The sequence below is a fragment of the Crinia signifera genome, chromosome 8, assembly GCF_055691185.1.
Source record: "Crinia signifera chromosome 8, ASM5569118v1, whole genome shotgun sequence".
NCBI lineage: Eukaryota > Metazoa > Chordata > Amphibia > Anura > Myobatrachidae > Crinia > Crinia signifera.
The window spans coordinates 140,104,209-140,132,105 of NC_139224.1; the positions used below are offsets into that span (position 1 = coordinate 140,104,209).

At 45.6% G+C, this 27,897-nt stretch overlaps 1 protein-coding gene across 3 annotated transcripts in view; it reads right to left on the reverse strand.

The window, feature by feature from the left end:
* PAPPA2 (pappalysin 2) overlaps window positions 1-27,897 on the reverse strand; it is a 204,632-nt gene that overhangs the window by 172,210 nt on the left and 4,525 nt on the right. For all 3 annotated transcript variants that reach the window (XM_083157266.1, XM_083157265.1, XM_083157264.1), the window contains exon 2: window positions 22,374-24,170. In XM_083157266.1, the coding sequence (XP_083013392.1) occupies window positions 22,374-23,076 (703 nt within the window). In that variant the 5' untranslated portion in view covers window positions 23,077-24,170. The remainder of the gene's footprint in view (window positions 1-22,373; window positions 24,171-27,897) is intronic.

Genomic DNA, 27,897 nt, shown 5'->3' on the forward strand with positions numbered 1-27,897 from the left:
TAGTGTTCTCCATGTTGATCTTGCACATGTAAACCTTTTGGGGTCAACCAAGAAACCACCTAATGAACCAAGCATGAGCCTCCCTTATGGTCCACCAGCCAGCAGCTGCCTACTAAATGGAATCAGTCAACGTCTAAACCAGAATGTAGACAGCGTAGAGAGGAGCATGAAGGGAAGGTGTAAGGAATGTTATATGGGAAGGTCTAAGTTACATGAGGCAGCATGTGGAGAGGTCTGGCTGATGTTAGGCAGTTTCGGAGTACATGTGGGATCTGAGTGCTTATGGGGTCATTTTGTGGCATGTGGGGATCTAAGCAGGGGCGTAACTCCCAGAGTCAATGGAGTGTCCTGCATCCAGGCTCCATGCCCCCAAGGGGCACCTGCATGCATAAAAACACCACAGTAGGATCCAAGTCTGATCACTGCTCTCACAATGGAACTCTGCTGAAAACCCGCTTAGAGTTAGTCATCTCTTTCCAGGTCCAGAATAACAATGGGATGGATGGAGCTACACCTCCAGGCCTCCATAAAATACGGCCATCATCATGGCAGAATGATGATCACCAGACTGATACCATACAGCCACATGGTTGCAAATACATCATAAATATTACAATTGCATTCCTATTTAACACATGTATGCAATTTTGGTACTTGTATATAGTCAGGGAGACAAAGGGGCTTATAGTGTATGGGTTCTACATGCCTACCTGTCATTGGCCTCACCTCATCCACTTCTCATAAGAGATGTTGATGAACTACACATCTCAGCATGCCTTGCATCAGTTTCAGCATGGCCACATAGCAAAACTAATGCAAAGCATCCTGGGATGTATAGTTCATTAACATCTGGAGAGCCGGTGTTGCCCAGCCCTGGTCTAGACTCTATAGCATAGGCTGTTTCAAACATTTAAATAAAATAAGTGGTCAGGATAAGGTTAAACATATCATAATAAATAAATACACATTATAGAACCAGTACTGCACTAATCTCACAACCTCCCACTTCATGGTAAGCCTCCTGTTTTTCCTCCTGGCAACTGTTCTCCACTGCGATGTTTGAGGGCTCAGATTCACGCATACAGTAAATGTGGTAGGCATGTGCAATAGCTCTGCTCTGTCCCTTACACTGCATCATGTGGTGGCAGCTCTATTGATTATATTATATACCACTTGTCACTTGCCAAGAGGAGGGGGGTTCCGGGCAACCATCCAGCATCCTGAAGAAGCCGCAAGGCGAAACTAGTTGATTGCGAGCAGGTTAGATCCCACTGGACACTGCGCAGGTGACCACACAGCCCACTTGGGAAGTCTGCCGGCAGACCCTCAGCCATCTACAGCACCCTGGTAAGCACCAACATTGTGGATATGTTATAAGACTGACACCTTGCTCAAACCATCTAAAGTGAGACCCCTTACCAATCAATATCCACTGGGACCCAAAAGGATATCCCGAAGATAGCTTAACATAAGCACAAGTCCTAAATCAGGACTTAAATGTGCATATATATATATATACTGTATATATATATTTTATATATATATATATATATATATATATATATATATTTTTTATACTCTGATATATGTTCAATGTATGTTTGTCTTGTCTGTATTACCATCCCCAGTGTGTATACCGATATTAGTTTAATGGTTTTATATGCAACCAATTTTTGTGTGTTATATTGATCTTGAAATATTGTCTATTTAATTTTAAAAAGAAATAAAACTGCCATTTAAAATATCCCAAAGATACTGTGTGTTTGCTTGGTAATGTATGATTTTGTGCAGAGTATACCACCCCTTCTATTTCTATACTAAAACCAGAACCCCCCTGCTTTTGCCTATGGCTCCCAGAACTTTAGTCTAGTTTAGTTGTTTTATGAGGCTAAACTTGCCACTGACAAGCATGATAAAGCTGACTGCCTATGCCAGGGCCATCTTTCCCGTTGGGCTTAAGGAGCAGTTGCCCAGGGGCCCAAGTATTGTAGGGGCCCAACCCAATGGGGAAGACTGCACTGCCCTAGGGAACGTCGGCAGGTGGTGGGGATCTGGGCAGCAGCTGTCAGCGGCATCCGTTCTCCGTTCGTGCAGAGGCGACTCAGTGGTGGCGGCGGTGATCCGGGCAGGGGGGGGGGGGCTGGGAGCTTGATGTAGTGATCCGGGCAGCGTGTGGCGGGGATCCTGGCAGCGTCTGTCAGCTGCGTCCGTCCAGGCAGCGATGACTCAGACCTTGATATAGCGCTATTTGCCAAGAGTGAAGCTCTGCATATTTTGAAAAGACTGGCCGAACGCTGATTGGCTGGACGCTAAGCGAATCAGTGTCTGGCCAGTCTTTTCAAAATCTGCAGCGCTTCCCGCCCAGTGGCAAATAGCGCTACATCAAGGTCTGAGTCGCTGCTGCCTGGACAGACCTCGCCACCCGGATTGCTACATCAAGCTCCCAGGAGGAGGGGGCCCCCTCAAGTTATTTTGCCCAGGGGCCAACTATATTGTTAAGACGGTCCTGGCCTATGCATATGGAAATAATAAAGATGTGTTGTCTTCCATCTTCTTGGTCATAGCAGTAATAGGTGAAACAATGAAGGAGAACAAGGTGAATCAAATATAGCAGTTGGTGAAATCCAGGAACCGTTGTATGGCCCTGATATTAGTTGGTAAATCCAGTCCAAAACTGCTCGTACTTTGGTGGACTCCATATAAACACCATCCATAAACACTATCATTGGGAGATCAAAACCACATCTCTCTAATACAGGTTGAGTCTCCTTTATCCATATATTCTAACCCCCCCGCCTCTTTTTTAATTCTTACCTCATCCCCCGTGTGTCCACAGCAGCCTTTGGAATCCTCTTCGGCTGCATCCCCAGTCCCAAGGGTGCATTTCATGGGCACTTACCTGCGCACTTGTGCAATGCACCCCAGAGATGCCACTGAAGAGGATTCCAAAGGCCTCCGTGGATGCCAGGAGACACTTTGGATGTCGTGGCTCCATCAGGGCACTGCTGAGGGGACCTTCTGGGCACCGCCGGGGGACCAGGAAAGCATGGGGAAAAACCAAAAATTCGCAAAAATCCCATATCCAAAATGCTTGTGGTCCCAAGCATTTCAGATAAGGGATACTCAACCTGTATGACAAACAAGTGAAAATCTCTAAATTTCTAAAGTACAAAAGGAACCTTGGTGCAATACTGTTTTAGACTAAAAGATTAGATGAGAATATTAAACAATTTTAAACTTATTCAGGTATTCATGAGGTACAGTATTAAGTAACTCCTGAAGTATTTCTCATAAATGTGTATGAGAACGTATGTTCCATGAAGATCAGTTTTCAAAATGATGGTGGATACATTCGATTGCTTGATGGACTGAGCTATTGGTTTCTTCCTTTGGCAGCATTTAGACTTTTAAAATCAATGGATGTAGGCTGCCATCTTTCTTTGCCACAATTAAATACCTGGCTCTCAACAGGGACTTGGATGATATAGTGAAAGGTTCTTTTAATATAATACATCATTGCTGTATTCCAGGAGAAATATCAAGGGTCTCATCATAGGTGTGCACAGGAGCCAATACGGAGGTCCCGACTTGGAACTTCCCTCCGTCCTCCTTCCACCGGGCCATGGACCCTCTCTTCCACCCCTTGTTTTGAGACATAGGGGTAAATCTGTGAGTTTTTAGAGGTGAGAGCTGTTACCTAAAGCATCCAATCAGATTATAGTTGTTATCCTCTAGAAGGCTCTAGATAAATGATAATAAGAATGTGATTGGTTGCTATGGGCAACACCTATCGCATCTAAAAACTCATACTTTAGTAAATTTACCCCATAGAATGCTCACCAGGGCCATCCAGTTGAGCAGTCTGTGCCTGGAGGGGATGGGGAGAGAGTAGTCCGTAATGCAGCAGAGGTGGAACTCCCAGAGCGGCACCCCTATGTTGGGACCTATGCACACTTATGGGTTTCACACATACTGTATCATGGACCATAACTATAAGAAGTAACCACAGGTAGCATACCTCCCAATATCTAGGTATCCCTAATCGTGAACAAAACAACAGAATTAAGGCAGCGCTATGTATATAAAATTTAACACATGTAAGGGATTGCCTGTTAATACATCATTTATTAATAACACAATACTAAAACAATCGACATGTAATGAAAATACGAATATAAAAAAGATAATGAATACCCCTTTCTGGTCAATGGGGGGATGGAATCCTGCCTGCCTATTTCCTGTCGGGCAAAGCGCAAACAGGCCTGGATCACGGCTGTCAGGAAGTACAGTACGGTTGGTGTAATGATTAGCATTACTGCCTCACAGTGCCGAGGCCATGGGTTCGATTCCCGCCATGGCTCTACCTGTGCGGAGTTTGTATATCTCCCCGTGCTTGCGTGGGTTTTCTCCGGGTACTCCGGTTTCCTCCCACAATCCAAAAATATACTGGTAGGCTAATTGGCTCCCAACAAAAATTACCCCTAGAATGTCTGTGTGTGCGTGCACATGTGGTAGGGAATATAGATTGTAAGCTCCACTGGGGCAGGGACTCTGTAAAGCGATGCGGAATATGTGTGCGCTATATAAGAAACTGTTAATAAATAAATAATAATAATAAGTATCGACAGCCATGATCCGGGGTTGCATCCCCCCTATAGTCTAGGATTTTTTTCCACTGAAAACTCCTCTTGAGCCTGGACCTCAGTAAGTGGTAATCTGATGGGAGTTATAGCAGCAGTTGATGAGTTGAATTTTTTTGCATTTTCATTTGAGAAACATGAAACACCAGACACACCATGTACATGATGTAGTAGAGTATATGATGAGTAAAGGTGCCCATACACGCTGCTAGATCGCAGCGCATTGCACTGCATGTGTTCTGCAGCGTGTAGGGCCCTAACTGTTATCAGGAATAATAGAGATTAGAGGAATTACACCTTGGTCGATAAATTGGAGTGCTGGTTGAAGATTTTTAGGGGGGTATTCAATGTGAGCTTGCTCGACCTCCATGACCCAGTCCCATTCTCGGTCAGCTCGACCGAGAACATGCGGGGTTCAATGTCCCGCCTGCCAGGGAGGGAGAAGGGGGCGTGGCCACAAGTTGCGGCTGGGAAGAGGCGAGCTGCAGCTTGTGATGTCGGGCTCATACTGCCGAGATACCCTGCTCAATGCTGTCGGAGAAGACAGCATTGAAAAGGGCCCGGCGGGCAACTCCCCGACGGGAGATGCTCGCCGGTGATTGAATATCCCCCTTAATCTCTGAGAATTTCCCCATTCTATTACTTACTTTAATAGTGCATTTTCTATTTGCTGTTTATTTGTCTGCTATGCAATACGTAGATTATTTTCTCTCAAATCTTTCTATTTTAAAAGCAGGAAAAAGTTGGCGGTGAATCCCATAATTGGTCAAAAATGGACTATGCAAGGTGCTGGCTTTTGTTGTAGGAAAATTCTGCCAATGGAAGATTCTCTGCCCTGTCCTCTGCTAGAAATTACTATAGACATGCAAATATTGCTCCAGACATTGATTTACTCTTCCCATTTGTCTGTGGATAATAGCCAGAGGATATTTATAGCTGTAGTTGTAGATGGTAACAAAATGCTCTGAGCAGATATGCAACCTGTAGATATGTTCAAGAAAGAGACGAACACTCTATAGAACCGTAGGAAACTGTTGTCAAAGGAACAAAGTGAGCCATCTTTGATATGTATCTACTACAGTACATACTTGCCTACCTGACCCTCTCCTTCAGGGAGAAAATGCTCTGTCCCTGGACTTCCCTGGTAGTGTATGATTGCCATCACCTGTGGTAAAACACCTTTCTTATCAACGAACTAGCTCCCCACAGATGGTGGCAATCATACACTACTAGGGAAGCCAAGGAAAAGAGCATTTTCTCCCTGAAGGAGAGGGTTAGGTAGGCAGGTATGATCTACTATGACCAGGATACCAGTACATAAAAGACCTATATAAAGACAGACCTACTGTATGAGAAAGTTCAGATAAATATCCCTGCTTTGCAGAGCCGGCCCTAGCCTAAATGTCGCCCTAGGCAAGATCTTGGCTGGTGCCCCCTAGCACCGCCACTAGTTCCGCCTCTGACCCTGTTCCCCTTTCCCAGCAACATCAACCCTCATCATAGCAGTCATCATTTTGGTGCTCCTACCCACAATATTTTAAATAGAAACAGTGCACACATTCGGTGCTCAGCCCAAACAGGGTGTGTTCTTGCTGGGAAGGGGCATGGCCACACAATAGTACCCCCAATTCTAATTATGCCACACAGTAGTGCAACTTTATTCACATTATATCTTGCGATGGTGTCCCTTATTCTAGTTACATCACATAGTAGTACCACTTTACCTTATGCACATTACTCCTCACATTATTCACATTATACCCTTAGAAAAAAATCCTGATAAAATATTGTATTTTAAGCACCTCCATGGCCACTCTGCAACCCAGCACAAAGCAGCGTGTGCTGGGCAGAGGAGAAGAGCTGCAGCTGCTGATGTCACTTAAGGGGAGGGAGCCCAGGGCCCCCACTGGGCCCTTCCATCAGACTTTGGCCTGGGTAATTTGCACCCCCTACCCCTTTCTCTTGGTACCCCTGATAATACCACACAGTAATGCCCCTTACACATGACACACATTATTAATGTCCTTATAACCATAATGCCCCTTACACATTATGCCAACCTTTATTAATGCCCTTCATACACATAATGACACACATAATGCCCCTTACACATATGTTGCACATTATTAATGCCCTTATACACATGACACACATAATGCCCATTACACATATGTTGCACATTATTAATGCACTTATACACATGACACACATAATGCCTGTTACACATATGTCGCACATTATGAATGCATTTATACATGACACACATAATGTCCCTTACACATATGCTGAACACTATTGCACAAGCAACCCACCCGCAGATAGCACTCGCACAGCCACTAACACTGTGAACTCTACCTCTGCTTGGATACAGATGTTTCCTCATACATCTTGACTCAATAAGCCATGCAGCTCCTGGCCAGTACTGCTAACTTTGGGTGCCTTTTTTTGCAGAAAATTCGTGTTATTTGCATTGTTATGTGACCAGCACACACAAGGAGCTTCCGATGATTAAAATGATATGTGGCATTCCTATATTCTGTGTGCGACTGTGGCTGTACCTGCATACGGAATACTATGTTACAGTGATTTCCATGAATACACTATTTCATATGCAGATAGAGCCTCAGTCACACACAGAATATAGGCATGCTGCATATCATTTTAATCAGCAGAAGCTGCTGATGCCCCTAGGCATTCCAAATGCCCTAGGCAATTGCCTAGTTTGCCTATGCCTAAGGCCGGCTCTGCTGCTTTGCCCAGAACATTGAAAAATTACTACATAATTTTGCATTCTAGAAAATTATATAAATAATGTGATTGGTTGTTATGGGTAACATCATGGGTGACTTTCTATGGGATGCAGTAAAATCTGCATGTTTTTTATCGCACCTAATCGCACTTTTGAAAATCGCAAGATTGGGCCGTTTTTCGCATATTTAATGAGATGCGAAAAACGGCCCAAATAGTGCGAGTAGGTGCGATTTGATGCGATTTCTTTAATCCTGAAAATGTGCGATTTTCAGGTCTGAAAATCGCACATTTGCAGGAAATCGCAATTTAAAATAAAAAAAAAACTGTGCGGGTTCCCCCGCCAGAGCATAACCAGCCCCGGGCTCATTGAGCCGGTGCTGGTGACATAAAATCACGGTCCCCAACAAATAGGGGTCCCCTTGATTTAATGAAACCAGCACCAGGCTCAAGGTCCGGCGCTGGTTCCCAAAATACAGGGGACAAAATTACTAGGGGTCCCCCGCATTTCAAGAACCAGCACCAGAATCAACCAGCCAGCAGGGTAATGCCACAGCCGGGGGACACCTATTATATAAGGTCCCGCGGCCAAAGCATTATCCCCCTGGCTGGTCAGCATGGGCAGGGGTCCTGGGGAAGTGGGGACCCCCCCAAAGAAGGGGTCCCCCCCCTCCAGGACTTACCAGCCCATGCTGAAAGCCTGGGGCTGTCCCCGATGCCCCTGGGCGGTGGGCATCGGGCTGATGAAAAGTGTAAAAAAAGAATAAAAACTATTGTCTTATACTGTAGAACTATGAGTCCCAGCAAGCCTACCCCGCATGCTGGGACTTGGAGAACCACAAGTCCCAGCATTCGGGGCATTAAAGGGCCCGCTGGCACTTGTAGTTCCACAGTACAAGAAATAGTTAAATAAAACACACACTGACACCCAGAAAAATAAACGTTTAATACATCCACAGCCCACACATACTGATACTTACCTACCTTGAGCCCCTGGGTCGGTCCCTGGATCTGGGGTCCGGGATCTGGGGCTCCAGGGCTGAAGAGTCCGGTTCCGGGGCCTTGGTCCTGGTTCCGGGGCTGGTCCGGGGTCCGGGGCTCCTGGGCTGAAGATTCCGGGGTCCTGGATCCGTAGTAATCCTAAGGGGTACCTGAGGAAGGAAATCCTACTCACCTGGTCCCCGGCGACGACCCCGGCATCTTCAGCTCCAGACGCGCTGCTCCCGGCTGGTACCCGCTCACGGACTGGAGAGACGCAGAGATGTTCATCTTCCGCGCCTCTCCTCAGACTGATTCTATTGGCCGCCTAGCGGTCAATCAGGAGCCGAGAAAGTCAATAGTTTATAAGACAATAGTTTTTATTATTTTTTTACACTTTTCATCAGCCCGATGCCCACTGCCCAGGGGCATAGGGGACAGCCCCGGACTTTCAGCATGGGCTGGTAAGTCCTGGAGGGGGGGACCCCTTCGTTGGGGGGTCTCCACTTCCCCAGGACCCCTGCCCATGCTGACCAGCCAGGGGGATAATGCTTTGGCCGCGGGACCTTATATAATAAGTGTCCCCCGGCTGTGGCATTACCCTGCTGGCTGGTTGGGTCTGGTGCTGGTTCTTGAAATGCAGGGGACCCCTAGTAATTTTGGGAACCAGCGCCGGACCTTGAGCCTGGTGCTGGTTTCATTAAATCAAGGCAACCCCTATTTGTCGGGGACCGTGATTTTATGTCACCAGCACCGGCTCAATGAGAAAAAAGGTTATACTCTGGCGGGGGACCCCGCGCTGTTTTTTTTTTTTTTTTTTAACTGTTTAACCTTTTTTTCAAACAGAACCATGCCCAGATCTCAATGATCTGTGCAGGGTTCTGGCTAATTCGCCCATCAGAACCTAGTCTGATTTTTGGGTGAATTTTATACACATTTATACAAATCGCATACCATTAAATATGCGATTTGTATACTTTTCAATGCGAAAACATCTGGATGCGATGTGCTGCGAAAAACAGCCATCGCATTTCCAGAATGTCAAATTTGTTGGCCAAAATCGCACTTTTTTCACATTTTCGCAGCTCATTAAATATGCGAAAATGGTAAAACATGCGATTTCGGACGTTTTTGCGAAAAAAAATCGCAAAAAAAACAAACGCATCCCATAGAATGTCACCCCATATCTTTTCATTTTCAACTGAAGAATTAAATTCATGAATTCCCTTAGTTTTTCTAGCCAACAAATTCATCCCTGTTTGGATGTTGCCGAAATGCCTACACTTCTCTCATTCTGCCATTTTTGCTCTTCATCTGATAATTGGGGACACCTTCTATGCTTCTGACAATTAAATAATCACATTTGCTTACAAACTGTGGATTGATAAAGCCTGATAATTTTTAAGCCAACCAGGTTGGACAATCAGCCTGGCTTTCTAAAAATGACCAATTGTTTTCAAGTTTTGACACAAACATTCCCAATATCCTTCCAATTTCAGGTCTCTCAGTAAACATACATATCAGGGGCGATTTAAGAAAGGAAGAGGCCCATTCGGGCCCCCACCGGCCGCAGTGCCGCACTGCCCAGCTCAAGAGTCTAAGCACTTGAGTGCTCAGATTCTATTGTGCATGGACAGACCTCCAGTAAAATCGAGTGACAGGCTTTTTCCGGTGGTTCCAGCAGTGCCGCTGCCTCTATCATGGGACCCCGGAGGTTATTAAAAAATAGGTGAATTTTGTATAGTGTGAGCCCCTTGGGACTCAGGGGCCCCGTGTGCACAGAGCACATTGCACCCGTTATAACTGCTGATACATATATATATATAGTACGTATATAGAGTTCACACAAACTTCCACGTGTCTCTCTTTATTGAAGCCATGTTCTTACAATATCTTGCATTCCTGTTACCAGAGATTTTATGGAGCCACTATACATTATACTTTTATTAGGAGAGGTTATGGCTGAGATGATTTTTCGGTACTTGTGTAGTTTCACGGTGGCAGCTTACGCTACGTTTGAAGCTACGTTATTAGTGTAGCCCAACGGCTGCCTTACTTGTGTAGTTTCATGGAGGCAGCCTAAGCTACGTTATCAGCGTAGCCCAATGGCGGCCTAGCATTGTCAGTGTAGTGACTCCGCGGCAACCCTGCGTAGTCAGCGTAGTGTCCCCGTGAGGCAGCTACTCACCGTACTGTTGCCAGGAACTGCATCTGTTCCCGGCGTCCCTAGCAAGGCTAGTGAGCACCTCTCACACAGCGCCAGTGCCCGCATGATCCCCTTTCCGGCAGAGTGGCGTGGAGTTGATTTTATAAAGTGTGGCAAGCGCAGCGAGCCACCATGCCCGAAGCATGGCGAGCGGACGCTTAAAAATAATAATAATAAGAAGAAGAAGAAAACAACTTAAAGTACAATAATCTCGAAATTATCAAGAAGAGAGAAAGAAATGAAACAGTTATTCTTCTGATTCTGCATTGACAGAAACTGCAGCAGAAGTGGATGCAGTTGTGTCTGCATCTGTGTCTGGCCGCGGGAACAGTACGTTGGCTCTGACAGGGATGCTTGCTAGGTTAAGCGGCCACGGGTACACTACGCTACGCTGATTCTGACAGGGATGCACACGGAAACACTACGCTACTTTTAACTACGCTGGCCGTGGGAACACTACGCTCATTCTGACAGGGACGCTACGCTGACTAAGTAACTGCCACCGTGAAACTACACAAGTATCGATTTTTTAATGGAAACTTGTGCTATTAATGCTTCTTGGTATTTATGCTGCCGTAATATTCTCTTACCATGCTGCCAATTCCTGCAAGGCTAGGTCATTTGGAAGTGGCGCCAAGAAAGTAGGAAGGGCCTAATTCAGACCTGATCGTACAGCTGCTCATAGTACGTATGCATGAGGCCATCCTGTGATGAGAGAATGTACTCTCAGGTATCTAGACATCTTACCATTGCCCTACTACAAATTTGACTCCGTATGGGCCCTTCTCAGTGACATTGTGGAAGTACTTTGTCTAGCACACACGCTTGAATCTCAAAAAATTAAGATTGCAAAGTGTTCCAGTATGAGGTGCGTGTACCCGGATGAACCCGCCCACCAAGTAGCAGTTTCTGCAGCCCTGTTTATGATGGTCTCAGGCTCACTGCCAGGTAAATGTGCTCCTGCCAGTAGTCCAGGATACAAGCCCTTCTTCCTGCAACCCTATTACTGACTTTGGCTTGTCTTAACCCCCTTTCTGTTTTTGCACTTTGGCTTCTCTTTTCATATCCTGGTTCTGACCTTCGGCTCTGTACAATTGTCCTCTACTTGTTGTTCCTAAACCTGTGTACAGTAATTACCACTTCTGTTCCTGCAAAACTTGGCTTCCAACCCTTGGAAACTACGCCTGTTCATAGGATTACCGCCAAGGATTTTGACTAAACTAAGACATGATCGAGAAAGAACAAAAGATTTTATTTTTGAATTGCACTACCAATGATCAAGAAAGTAGTATTGTCTGGTCAATGATGGTGTGACCCTCCGCACCACAGCCCCAGCATTTGGCTTAAATACACTTTTACTGCATTTCTGGTTTAGTACATATCGCTCAGTGTCTGACACAGACAGTCTGACTGTGCTGCTACAGGGACCAGGACCCAGCGAGAACCTGGCAGCTGGAGTGGAGGGGGAATGTATGGATGGTCATAGTGTGTAAGAGGCACTACTGTGTGGTTATAATATGTAAGGAATAGGCGCTACTGTGTGGGCATAAAGTGTAAGGGGTGATATTACAGTGTGGGTGCAATGTGCAATCGGCAATAATCTGTGGCATAATGTGTATAAGGAGTACATCTGTGTGGGCGTAATGTGTAAGGGGCACTATGACTGTGTGGCATAATGTCTATGTGGCATAACATGTACAGTATAAGGGTTACTAGTTTGTGGGTATAATAATGTGTAAGGGGTACTGCTACTGTATGGGCATAACATGTACGGGGCACTACTTTTGCATGGGTGTAATGTGTACTGCCTACCTCATGCCTTTGAAACACCTCTCAGCTCTTCCCCCTCTTCTGAAGGATGAGCATATAAATCAGTAAGTATGGTTTAAATCATGAGTTTATGGCTTCTTCCTTCCATTCACTCCATTGCTCCAAGTTATGTACAATTGCTCCAAGGTTATGTACCTGAGAACTGACCGAGGTGCTGAGTTCCATAGTGTCCAGATCTGTGCAGACTTATCCATACCAATGTGGTATAAAGCATTCTGCCTAGATGGAAAACCACATCACAAACATTCTAAATATGAATGCACATACAACTAGATCCCATTTCAAAGTCAAACATGTATGTTACTGTACGTAGCTCTCTCATTTCCTATAAATATATAAAATCTATATATTTTCCCACTAATTGTACTTATTTATCATGAATTTGAGTTGTAGGTAAATAATTATGCTGAATTATCATAAAGATGTCTGTAAGGGGTGCGGTATGGTAGTCTGACAAATCTGGGTCCTGACGGTCAGTATCCCGACTCCGGAATCCTGACTGCCAAAGAAACCCCTTGCAGGCTCGCCGCACTCACCACGCTGCGGGTTTGGTGGCCCACTTCGCTCTCCACAGGTTCCATTTTTCCTCTATGGGGGTCGTGGACCCCCAGAAGGCAGAATATCCCCTGTCAATCGGGATCCCCCCATCGGGCATTTAATCAGTCGGGATTCCGATGTCGGAGTACTCAGGGCCGCCTCTACCATTAGGCAGCTTTAGGCATCTGCCTAGGGCGCTGGGATCTGGGGGGCGCCACCAAGTCTGCAAAACAAAAAGGATGTCTATGAGGATCCTTTTTGTACTTAATGCAGGTGGTGGCTGTGGAACTTCTAAGACCTCACCTCCATACTTTCCCTTGAGACATACTTCCCTACATTGCTGCCCCCTCTTCCTTGCACTCTGTTGTGGGTGGCAAAGGGGAGGGTGCAGAGGGCCTCCAGGGAAAGCAGGGGACTTGCCCACCTTCCCGGGCGGGCTGGGTGGACTACATGTTTATATTATTATTTTTTTTTGGGGGGGGGGGGGGGTGGATGTGGGGGGGGGGGGTAGGTTGAAGTTTTGCCTAGGGTGCTGAGAAGTCTTACACCGGCCCTGGGAGTACTGACTGTCAGAATCCCGAATGTCGGACAGTCCTCTGGCACCCGTCTGTAATATCCCTTTCACATCACAAATGTCGGGTGGCACCTGGGATTTGGACACGGGTCCGTCCTGGGAATGACCCGGCATTTGCAATGTTTAGCCCCTCATAGCCACCTGCCAATAAACTGAGTCACAGACAGTGCTGGTGGAGTGGAGGCATGCCATTGGGGGTGAGGGAGGAGGCATCACTTGGTGTGGATGCTGTTTCTAAGTGCTACCTCCTCCATAGTGTGAATGGGACCAAGGTTGCTAGACCCATGGTATCCGGTCACACTGCACAGCAACCTGGGTTGCAGATTCGATCCCAATGCGTGCTCCCGTGTAGTGTAAATCGAATAGATAAACAGTCTTGGTAGCAAAGACTATATAGTACAGATCTGTACTACATAAGTCAAATCGAATGTGAACACTGTAACTAAAGCTGTGTACACATGCCTCGATTTTCTCTGTTTTCGATTCGATTTTGCTTATAGAAGCAAAATCGAATGGAAACCTAATTGAAATCGAATGGTTTTTAGGACACTTTCGACTGGAATTCGATTTGATGCGCGCTCCCATTTTCTCTATATCGAAAAGAAAAATAGACTGTGCAGGCAAGGAAATATCGAATTTGATCCAGTAAATCGAATGTGTACACTGCACCTTGAATGTAAATCGAATTCGATATTGAAATCGAATCGAATGTAAAAGTTCAGATCAAATGTGAAAAAGAATGGAAAATCAAAGGCAAAATCAAAAGGTTGTGGAGAGGGGAAATTTAAATCGAATTGAAAGCGAAAGCACATCGATGCATCTGTATGCACCTTAACCCAGAGGTTGAATAGAAAGTGAAATCTCACCAGTTACAGTGTTCACATTCGATTTGAATTTGTAGTACAGATCTATACTCTGTGGCGTAACTATAGGCCCACAGACCCCGCATCGGCGGGGAAGCGCTGAGTAGGTGAGGGCGCCGGGGGTCTGCGGGGCTATTACTGTGCAGCACTGCCAGTGGGACCTGCTTACCTCCCACCCCTCCTGTTCGCCACCGCCACCGGGACCCAGAGATCTATTTTTCTGCGTCGGTCACGGCGCTGCTTGTGTCTTCTGATCCGCCTAAGTGTCTGCCCCCTTACAGCAGACACGTTATGGTCTGCTGTTAGGGGCAGCCATTTTTATGAAGGTAATTTTTCATTAGGAGAATCCCCGGGACCGCAGACATGTAGATCTGCGGGTCCCGGCAACAGACCCAGCAGTGGGGCCAGGCAGAGGGGTAAGGCAGGGCTGGGGGGGGGGGGAGGCGGGGCTGCAGGCCGAAATTCCCGGAGGGTGGGTTGCGGGGGGCGCTGATTTTATAGTTACGCCACTGTCTATACTATATAGTCTTGGCTGCCAAGACTATTTATCTATTTGATTTACACTACAAGGGACCGTGCATTGGGATCGACTCTGCATCGAATGAAAAACCATTCGATCCCCATTCGTTTTTCTTTTCTACTTCTATTCGATTATGCTTCTATAAGCAAAATCAAATAGAAAAATTGTGCATATTTTACCATTTGTACCCTCTATTACTGGGCATGTGAGAAAGCCATCTATGCAAGTACATTGCAACTTCACCCAACAGGGACTCAACTTAGCCTGAAATGCTTTGCTAAAGCCTGAATGGCAATTGTAGGGTCCCCATTGCCAGTTGGCATAAGCGGTATAGCTACAAACAGCTAAGATTACCGCTGTTTGTTACACTCTGAAAGGATGACATAACCCCTTTAGTGAGTGCTAAGGGAGTTATGTCTCGTTCTTGAATGGAGCCCGGCATGACCACTGTACAGCAGATAAGATCTTACTTAATGAAATGCAGCATGATCATGTAATAAATTATAAGAGCAACAATACCTATTGTTTTCAGAATAGTGTAACGTTACAGGTTGGTACAAAGAAGATCAGTCATAATATGTTAACTCCACAATATAGGTTCATGATAAAATATACCTATATAAACCTTTAAAAAAAGTTTTATCTCATATTGCAAGAAAGGTCACTTCATGGGGCGGAATCAAACTGTGATGTCATTAGGCCTCTTCCCCCAAGACCTTGAATTGCTCGTGATTCGTGGGTCTCCGAGTAGGTGTGAGGCTAAATTACATGATTTGCATATTTTAGCCCCACCCCTTTACACTGTCACTGCATGTCCAGTGCTTTTTATCTCCTTCCTGTACACTTCACTAGGAACAGGCAAGATGCAGATAGAGTGCAAAAAAGTCACCTATTTATCTGGGGTAGGGGTGGACCTCAGTACCATACCTTGGCCAGTTCCTAGGTACATAACCTTAAAGCAATGGTATCTGAGTTTCACACGGGCCATTGGGCTTCTGAGTAACCTTAATAAAGCTCAGAATGTCATACACAACTAAGCAGAGGTCAGTGACTCCTTGTTGGAAGATGCAGCACTCCCCTAAAACAGTCGCATCGCACCATTTGCCAAAACTCCCCAACACCGCCCTCAATCAAGCTGCATTTAGAGTCATCGCAAGACCATTGCAGCACATGTGCAGTACAGCTCTGATGCATGCGCAGAACTAAATCTATTGGGTACTCATGAACAGAATAAGAATAGCATCCACATCTGGAAGACACCACTAGTCTCTTTTCTGGGACTCACCTGATCCAGATGTGGATGCGTTTACAGCTGCAACAGTGTATTTTTCATGTCGCAGTTGATGGGCTTCCTATCGAGGCATCAACCTGCTGCAGTGCGAGACTGCTGCTGTGTGTATTCGATCTTACCATTGCAGATTTCATAAGCCTTATGGAGGTGCAGATTCTCTGTATAAACATGTTATCATGTGTCAATGCACCTGTTTCTTTAGACACAGTTGATGACTGCAACATGCTCACAACTGCCTAACCACCCCCCTGTTACATTATTTCTGAATCTCCTGGTAGAAACCATCAGGATGCATGTACTGTGTGACGAATTAGACCCATGCGCAATACACCCAACATCGGCCAACTGCGCGAATATTAGTAATATGTGCATCTCTGAATCTAGCTCTATATGCTCCCCCTTTATTGGGTACAGGCGCATTGAGTGTTGCTCTGTCTCCCCATTTTCCACTGACTCACCCACACTTGTGTGTAATATACAGTGACCCATCCCTTGTCTCTAATCTGCATCTTACCTACAGATGGAGCTGGTGGAGAGGCACACCATCTGACGGGGACGCGTGAGCATCTCACATGCACACGCATCCCTGTCTCTCTGGGGCGGGGAGCAGAATGCCTGCCCGTCTCCGCTTTTCACCATATTATCTCGCAGAGTAATACGCCCCTCCTATACCTGTAACAAAGGTGTCTCAATGTTGGTCGTCAAGTCACACTAAAGGTGGCCATACATCAGAAAGATATTGTACCCAATCATACAATCTCAATTGATTGTAAGATGGATTGTATGTAGATTGTGTGCACATCTTATGTACACAATCATACAATCGATCAGCAGATGGATTGTATGACTGATTGTAAGATGGATTGTATGCAGATTGTGTGCACATCTTATGTACACAATCATACAATCGATCAGCAGATGGATTGTATGACTGATTGTAAGATGGATTGTATGCAGATTGTATGCACATCTTGTGTACACAACCATGCAGCAGATGGATTGTATGATTGATTGTGTGTAGATTGTGTGTCCAAAACCCACTAAGTAATGATGGGGATTTCAAGGGAAATTGTACACAATCATGAGCGCAATCGATCTTAAGATCGATCTTTCTGATGTATGGCCAGCTTAACAGTCCAGGATAGAAGGATACTTGAGCACAGATGGTTAAATCAAGCTGACGGAGCTGCTAATTAAGTATGAATATCCTTAAAACCTAGACTGTAAAGGCCCCCTTACACTTGCCCAACTTATTGTGCAACAAGTTGGACCTGATTGACTCGAGATTTATCCTATGTGCAGGAGGATCAATCTCTTGCAATCTCTTGGTTATACCCAATGGCACGGGATTGTGCATTGGGTCCTACACATCAGGCACATAAGATTTTGTCAGACAGGCACATCAGATTTTGTCAGATAAATTGACCCAATCCACCTGAATTGGGTCAAATCTGACAAAATCTCACAAGTGTAAGGGGCCCTTTAGGTTTTTATTTACTTAGTTCTACTGACGATGGGATGTTGCCCATAGCAACCCATCAGATTTTACTGTACTTATTTATTTAGTACCTTCTAGAAGATAATAGATAGAATCGTATTGGTTACCCATAGCAACTTCCCATTTTCAATAGAAAATCAGAGATCATGTTTTCTACATTAACTTTCTAATTTAACAACAAGCTTGATCCAACACAGCAGATTGACCAAATGTCTTGGAAATGTCTAGAAGAGGACAGATCGCTGCAGACCAAGCCGGAACCAGAAGACACAGAAAGAAGTGTGTATGGTGTGTTTACCAGTGAGAGCTCCTTCAGCAGAACACCCTGACCCAAGCCAGAAGAGAAGCCACTTCTGCAAAGGATCGACCACTTGTGTGTACCGTGAGTTACATGATAAATCTGTTTGTCATACGCCATTATTGGAACCTGTGCATCTATTATATTGCATATGCTGTCCCAAAAGCATCCCCTCGTGACTCTCACACACGTAAGAGGACATATACACAGCCATTATATAATACATTTTCATCTGAATTATTCAACCACTTGCATGATGTGGATGCATGACATGAGACAACGCCAAGCTGGGCTTGACCTGACATTGTCGCACCTGATGCGACTTTGTTAGAGGAACATTGCCCACCCTTCTGCTGGTACCCCTCCCAGCCTTGTCCTGCTGGCTGGGCACAGGATTGCCCAGGGAAGCTAGATATAAGTCAGAATGTGCATGGGCATGCCTAGTGCAAACTGTAATAAGCTTATGTAATGCCTGTAAATGTATTGTGTACAGAGGATGTGGGCAGGTGAAAGGGTTTATAGAAAATACATTGATCTGCATTGCAGAACATAAAGGGGCTCTTAGCTCACAGTCTGTGTGAGATGAATAGATAGAAACCAAATAGCTAAGAGAGGGGCAACAGGTGCATTCCTGGAGATGCTGAAAGAATTTATCCCATAAGCCTCTTGTCTTGTCATGAGCTAGAGGAGGCTAGAGCAGTAGTGGAGATGATATAATGGGAATTGGATGCTGTGACCCTTGCTGATGATGGGGGAACACCACTTATTGCTTGTATAACACGTGCTCCCCACCTGTCTCTCTGTCATCAGTAGATACAGTTTATGTCATACATAGGGCTTATTATTCACCACTTGGGTTTATGATGTTTATGTTAAGGTGCCGGGACACGGAGCATAGCTCCCACCCCCGAGTTCTGATTAGCCATTCAGTCAAATATAATGGATGACCATCTATAGCTAAAAATATCGATGGTTATCCATCAAATAGTTTACCACTATCGATGACTAGGTGCAGAGTCACCATCGATGGCAACCCTCAATGGCGTCTGCACTGATGGCCATCCCTAGTTACGATGAGTGCCTTTTGGCCACATGACCAGGAGCTGATTGGTAGTGTACAGGATTTGGGTGAAGATTAGTAAAGGTATTATAGTGAGGGCTTCTATTTGTATCTACAAATTGCACCTACCAATTCGCATGTATGGAATTTCTCGGTTATTACAGATATGCACTTTGGGCCAGATTCAGACCTGAACGCACAGCTGCGAATTCGCACAGCGGCCGATAATCGATACACTGTGCACGCATACGATTCACAGTATGAGAGAATGAGTCCTGCAATGCAGTCCTGCAACTTTATCTAAGCGCAGGCTGCTCGCAAAGGGATTCACATAAAGTAGGCGTCTAGGAGCGGAAACCCAACATTTAGTGGTAAGTAGTAAGAAAGACGCTGGGCGTGTCTAGGAAAACTCTGGGCGTGTCTAGGAAAATGCTAGGCGTGTCTAGGAAAACTCTGGGCGTGTCTAGGAAAACTCTGGGCGTGTCTAGGAAAATGCTAGGCGTGTCTAGGAAAACTCTGGGCGTGTCTAGGAAAACTCTGGGCGTGTCTAGGAAAATGCTGGGCGTGTCTGAGAAACCTCTTGCCTGCGCATTTAGGGGAGGGTATGTGACGTCAGCAACAGGTCGCATATGCCTTTTTCCATCGCATGCCGAACAAGTCCAGGGCTACGCGGCGACTGCGATGAGTTGTGGCCAGTGTAAAAATCATCTGAGGGTGAGCCTGTTACAATGGGTTTTAGTAATTTTCTCACAGCTGCGAATGGATGTGTAGCCATACACATAGATTCACACAGCGTGCAAACTGACTTGCAAGAGGGGATTTCACTCTAGCGAGGCGGCGGCCTAACTGAATGCTGGCTGCTGTTTATTTCTTTTTTTATTGTAGTACTTTACCTTATATTGTATATTGACGATTTAATTCCATGAAAAGACCTCCTACACACACACACACACACACTAGCATACACACATACACGCAAACACACACACACCACCTACCTAAAGCAGGAGCAACCATGTCATGCCTTCTGCTTTTTATGTTTGTATTATAAACTTATTCTGTGTAAGCACCACCTAGTGGTCAGACCAAAATATAAACTTATTTTAAATTAGATTAGTTTGAACCCAATAGGCTTCCACCAAATTTTCCCAGTGCACCCTGGGTATATGATGTCACAAATCCACCATCTTTCCTCATTCTTACATCAAGAGCCACAGCTATATTCTTCCCTTTGTAACAACAGCAAGAGTATGGTAAGAATTCTGACTGACTGTACATTTTCTACCTTTATATCTGATCTCTGTTCTGAACACAGGGCTTTATTCACACAGCTAAAAATTCACACACAGGCTAATGAATCAGCTGCCATCTTTGGCACAACATCCCAATCCTTGGATCGGGATCAGCGGGATGCAAAGTTTTGGCCCAAAAATGGCTGGGATTTCAATCCAGGGATTGGAGTTTCCAATCCCATGATTTTGGGATTAGGCTGCGCATGTGCAGTGTAATGCCAGGCGGCGTTTGATCGCTCGCTCAGACGCTGCCCAGCTTCCCCCATTTTTGGCTATGTGGCTCTGCACAGCGTGATGTAGTTGCAGGTCACTCTGCGGAGGCTGCGCAGGCCTCACAGTTGCTCAGCCATTCCAGCTCCCAGCCGTCCGCCCGCCCTCCAGGCTAAGCGCAGCACATCGGCCAGGCTCCATTCCACAACAGCCCTGCTCCCTGTCGCACCCGCCAGGCCATGCAGGTAATTATGTGGGGCGGCCGAGCATTTTTTTTATTAGAGAAGCCAATCCCAGGATTCCGGGAATCCCGGGATTGAGCATTTGTCACTCCTGAATTCCAAGATTGAAAAAATGCTCCTGAATTGGCATCCCTAGTCCCAATGATGGCATCTCACATATGCTACTCACGTGCATAAGCAGGAACATTGGTTGCACGAGATGACAACCCTGTGCTATCTCATGCTGAATGTATCCCCTAAGACAGTGGTTCCCAAACTGTGTGCCGTGGCTCCCTGGGGTGCCTTGGGACACTTGCAGGGGTGCCCCAGGTTGGTGGTCCAGGACCAATTCAATTTATTCATGGTTAATTATTTATGGGCAAAACCAGTGCTGGAGGCTGCCAATCATAAAATGTGTACAAACAGAAGCAAATCCTGCCCATTAGCACATAACTGACCCTAAGAATCGCATATAAACCCAATCTAATTGATTGTTTTTGGGCCTAGGGGTGCCGCGAAAAAATTCTGATACGCTAGGGTGCCGTGATTCAAAAAAGTTTGGGAACCCCTGCCCTAAGACATAAACAAATTTTTGTAATGAATGCATTTTTCTAGCCACTCCCCGTTACCACCCCCCTACTTGTCATATTGTCAGTAAACATTGTCAGTAAATAAATCACAGCACAAAGCAGTGTGTTTTGGCAAATGCGCAATGGAAGAGAGACTCTCCACTGCGTCCAACATCGACATTACATGCTGGTCAGTATTTCCAATACTCGGAAATATCGTCCATGACTCGCTGCTGCAGATTCGGCTCTTTAAAAATGAATGCCCATTTGCAAAGTAATGGGCATTTCACTGGAGAAAGATGTGCATTCACTGAACCCCACCTTTTCTGACTTTAGGAATGTTTCAGAATGTCGGGAAAAAAAGAACATTGAATAGATCTGTGGGAACTTGATCTATTCTACATGAAAATGAGGGATATTTCCGAGGATCGGAAATATCTGCTGGGATTGAATACCCCCTTTTGTAGTAGTTTCTCATATAAAACCAACAAGGTAGGTATAGTGCACTAAATGAAAGAAGTAAGTGACATCACCCCATACAGAATATCTGTTGATATAGCACACCGTATGGCCATGTTATAGGCTTACTGTATACAAGGAGAAAATATCTTGAATTTGACCAAATAATACTAGCGGCTCAATAGAAGTATACATACAACTTAATGACCCTTCCCACTATAAAAATAAGTAGATTTTCTCACGATTAATGGTGAACAGAAGTCAACTAAACTTAGTTAGCACTCAAAGGGCATTAGGGTCTGAGTTTGCCGGCTGATCTAGGATGTTTTTTTAAAGCGGCAATCATTTACAAGGTCCACTTCCAAATCATATCCGGGAATAGCCAGCATCCTGTACCTCAAGACAAACTCAGATCCTATTACATCCTAATGTCCTACACATAATTATCCTATCATTATTTTTTATATAAATGGTTAATATAACATCATAATCATTATCAATCTGGACCAAACAATGAGCTGAAGGTAACCGAACAGCTTAGGTGCAAAGATGAACAGTAATAAAACAATGTGTCCTTACTTGCTATGACAGCCGGATCATTTTGCCCTCCGTCTGGCTTCACCCATAGTTCTACAGTGAATGTTTCTCGAGGTATTTGCAGCTCAGCATCTGGGTTTAACACCAACTGGTTGTGTCCTCCAGGAAAGTAGAGGGAACCATCAACCGAACTCTTCTCATGCAGTGCAAAGTGTACTGAGTAATTTGATAATATCCTTCTTGTGTTAAATAATTCTGTATCTCGGGGGTATCTTCTCTTTCCTGCCAGTGGAACAACCTGTCCTTTTACTGTTCTAGAGCTTCTCCTGAGGGATTGTTTGTGGGACTTTTTAGACGTGAGTTTATGATAGCTGTCATTGTGGCTCATATTCCATAGAGTCCTGCTTTCCAGCTTAGCTGATGTGTTCCTGTTTTTATCACTGTTTTTTGGGGTCTCTAAGCAACATTCATCTGATCCATCTTGCTTATGGCTTCCTAATCTGTTGGCTCCTGTTCCATACCATTGCTCTCGCGTAGGGTATACTTCATGAGAATGGCGGTGGAGACTGACCAACGTTCTTTTCTCTTGACCAACTCTGCAGGACTCTTTCATAGATAGTTCCCGCAGTCGCTCTGCCCTCAGAACCAGTTCCTGTTTGTACTGTAGAATAGGATCTTCTTTATGGGGTCTACCCCAACAGGAGAAGAAAAAAAAAGTCAAAAGAGGTATCTCCAAGCATCGCATCTTGGTTCTCACCACCCAGAGATCCAGATGCAATAACTGAGCACACTAGCGGATAACTGCAGAAACTACTGATTAAACAGAAAGCCTTTTATTCAGACTCAACTGTCTGTATAATTAGTTTAAGCTGCTTTTGTTCACCTGTACGAATAAAACTATAAATGTTCTCCATGTCATAGGCTTTGTTCTTGTTTTCTCTTGGAATTGCGTTTCTTTTCCGCTTGGGTATCACTCACATCGCTTCGTAGGTGTCCATTGTCCACCATTCACTAGAAGTTACTTCCTCCCCTCTATCATTCCTACATTTTCTCTCGTTACACTGTTTTGGGAAACACTCTAGCGAACTGTTCTCTGCGTAGTGCAGGAGCTGTGGGATGATTATCCTTGCTGATGTAGATGTGATGTTACAGCCCCCAGTGGATTCTTAACATATGTTCCCAGGCCAGATGTTGAACTGACACATGTGTAGCATATGTTTAACACATGTTCTCTGCAGCCTCAATTCTCCACCTTACAAAGTTCACTTACAGATTTCTTGCAAAGTTTACCGTTCACTACTTACCTCCCCATCTCATAGAGTTGTGAGCATTTCTTACAGGGGGTTACAGTTAGGAGCAGGAAAGTGGCAAGGGTACGCAACTACCAGAAGAAGTTTAAGAAAAGGCGTATTGTGGGTAGACAGGTGTAGAGCAAAACGAACAAACAAGTAGCAGGGTAATTCACATTAAGGAAATGGTGGGCATGCAATGAGATCCTCACCTAAAATAATTTTATATCAATGAAACAGGGAAAAATATGGACAGTGTAAATATTATAGGAACAAGCATTAAAATATGGGCGAGGAAGGTTGATAAATTACTTAACTATTTAATTTAGCTATTGTAATACAGCTGAATAACTTGTTGATTTTGGCAAATTGACCAAGATATGAATGTCTGAGACATTTGCAGTCTATTTGGGTGATTCTTTTTTTCCTAAGAGGGGAGAAAGGTGGATTGCACAAGTGTTGCAGGCAGTTGTGGTGAGTGGTCTCGAAGAATGTGATGTTCTCTCAGGCTTCTGTCACAAAGTCCCCGAACCTGTGATGCTCCGAATCCCTATGATAAATTAGAAGAGAAACCTTTCTGAGAATCTTGAAATTTCGTAATAAATGTAGAGATGGACACACCAGACCACAGTCACCATTGGTATCACTAAAGTGTATGTGACATCAACTTGTAGTAATGCTATAGACCAGGGGAAGTACACATCCCGGCATGCCCAGTCACAATTTTATCATGCTAAAAAGCAAAACCGTGGCTGGGCATGCTGGGATATGTAGTTCTACAGTAATTGAAGGGCAACTTGCTGAATACCTCTACTGCAGAATCTATAGAGTATATTTACTGTTAAGGTTTTTTTTTTTTAAGTGGAGATGTTGCTAGAATGTTAAGTAGAATGGGATTGGTTGCTACAGGCAAAATCTCCACTTCTAAAAAAAATGTGGTACTTGTTTCCTAGCACGGCGCCCCCGATTTTGATCGAAGTGCATCGCATCGCATCGCATGCAATATAGCGGCATGCGATGCATGCGATTTGATTTTTAATTATACAAGCACCCTGATGGGTGCTTACAATGTTAAATGCACCCCCATTGTCAACGCCACCCCCACTAGCAACGCCAACCCGAAGCGTGGCGAGCGAAGCGAGCCCGCAAGGGGTGACGGTACGCGTCCTCTGTCCTTTTCATACCCCCACTATCCACGTCGTCGTAGAGTTTATTTTAGATAGTGTGGTGCGCGCAGCGAGCCACCGAGCCCGTACCGTGGTGAGCGCAGCGATCCCCGTGAGGGGACACGGATTACTTTACATGTATTATGCGTCCCCTCGCGGGGCACGCTGCGCTCGCCACGCTTCGGGCTCGGTAGATCGCTGCGCTCGCCACACTATCTAAGATCAACTCCACGCCTACGTGGATAGTGGGGGTATGAAAAGGTCGGAGGACGCGTACCGCCACCCCTCGCGGGCTCGCTGCGCTCACCACGCTTCGGGTTGGCGTTGATAGTGGGGGTGGCGTCGACAATGGGGGTGCATTTAACATTGTAAGCATTCATCAGGGTGCTTGTACAATTAATTGTCGATTAATTGTACAATTAATTGCTGGCATGCGATGATATGCGATATTTAATTGTACATTCCTGTTAAATTACGCGAATATCGCATCGCATACCATCGCATACCACTATATACGGTATGCGATGGGTGCCGTGCTAGGAAACAAGTACCAAAAATTCTAATTTTAGTAAATATACCCCTTTGGCCCTAATCAGAGCTGTATGCTAAAGTGTCTCTGTGGCTGTGAATGTGTCCAAAAACATGGATGCGACGTTGCCGCTGGGATTTGTATTGAAGCACCTACCATTGGCTTTATGTATCCCGGCGGCTGTGTACAGACACACATTGTCACTCACAGATCACCCGGTTATGGAAATCTGAGCACTACGGCAATGCTGCATGGGCGCAGGAAATATGATGCTGGATCCACAGTGCGACAGACGTACAGTATGACAGACGTACAGTGTGACAGACGCACAGTGTGACAGACGCACAGTATGACAGACGAACAGTGTGACAGACGTACAGTATGATAGATGTACAGTATGACAGACGCGCAGTATCACAGACGCACAGTATCACAGACACACAGTGTGACAGACGAACAGTGCGACAGACGTACAGTATGACAGATGTACAGTATGTCAGACGCACAGTGTGACAGACGCACAGTGTGACAGACGCACAGTATCACAGACGCACAGTATCACAGACGCACAGTATGACAGACGCACAGTGTGACAGACGCACAGTGTGACAGACGCACAGTATCACAGACGCACAGTGTGACAGACGCACAGTGTGACAGACGCACAGTGTGACAGATGCACAGTGTCACAGACGCACAGTGTGACAGACGCACAGTGTGACAGACGCACAGTGCGACAGACGCACAGTATTACAGACGCACAGTATTACAGACGCACAGTATCACAGACGCACAGTGTGACAGACACACAGTATCACAGACGCACAGTATCACAGACACACAGTGTGACAGACGCACAGTATCACAGACGCACAGTATCACAGACGCACAGTATCACAGACGCACAGTGCAACAGACACACAGTATGACAGACGCACAGTATCACAGACGCACAGTGTGACAGACGCACAGTGTGACAGACGCACAGTATGACAGACGCACAGTGTGACATGCACAGTATCACAGACGCACAGTATCACAGACGCACAGTGTGACAGATGCACAGTATCACAGACGCACAGTATCACAGACACACAGTGTGACAGATGCACAGTATCACAGACGCACAGTGTGACAGACACACAGTATGACAGACGCACAGTATCACAGATGCACAGTATCACAGACACACAGTGTGACAGACGCACAGTATCACAGACGCACAGTATCACAGACACACAGTGTGACAGATGCACAGTATCACAGATGCACAGTATCACAGACGCACAGTGTGACAGACGCACAGTATCACAGACGCACAGTATCACAGACACACAGTGTGACAGATGCACAGTATCACAGACGCAAAGTGTGACAGACGCACAGTGTGACAGACGCACAGTATCACAGACGCACAGTATCACAGACGCACAGTGTGACAGATGCACAGTATCACAGACGCACAGTGTGACAGACGCACAGTGTGACAGACACACAGTATCACAGATGCACAGTGTGACAGACGCACAGTGTGACAGACGCACAGTATGACAGACGCACAGTATCACAGACGCACAGTATCACAGACGCACAGTATCACAGACGCACAGTGTGACAGACACAGTATCACAGACGCACAGTGTGACAGACACACAGTATCACAGACACACAGTGTGACAGACGCACAGTATCACAGACGCACAGTATCACAGACACACAGTATCACAGACACACAGTGTGACAGACACACAGTATCACAGACGCACAGTGTGACAGACGCACCGTATCACAGACGCACAGTATCACAGACGCACTGTATCACAGACACACATTATCAGACGCACAGTATCACAGACGCACAGTGTGACAGACGCACAGTATCACAGACGCACATTATTGCAGACGCACAGTATCACAGACGCACAGTGTGACAGACGCACAGTATCACAGACACACAGTGTGACAGACGCACAGTGTGACAGACGCACAGTAGAACAGACGCACAGTATGACAGACGCACAGTATGACAGACGCACAGTATGACAGACGCACAGTATCACAGACGCACAGTATCACAGACACACAGTGTGACAGACACACAGTATCACAGACGCACAGTGTGACAGACACACAGTATCACAGACACACAGTGTGACAGACACACAGTATCACAGACACACAGTGTGACAGACGCACAGTATCACAGACGCACATTATCACAGACGCACAGTGTGACAGACGCACAGTGTGACAGACGCACAGTATCACTGATGCACAGTATCACAGACGCACAGTATCACAGACGCACAGTGTGACAGACACACAGTGTGACAGACGCACATTATCACAGACGCACATTATCACAGATGCACAGTATCATAGACGCACAGTGTGACAGACGCACAGTGTGACAGACGCACAGTATCACAGATGCACAGTATCACAGACGCACAGTATCACAGGCGCACAGTATCACAGACGCACAGTATCACAGACGCACAGTGTGACAGACGCACAGTATCACAGACGCACAGTATCACAGACGCCCAGTATCACAGACTCACAGTATCACAGACGCACAG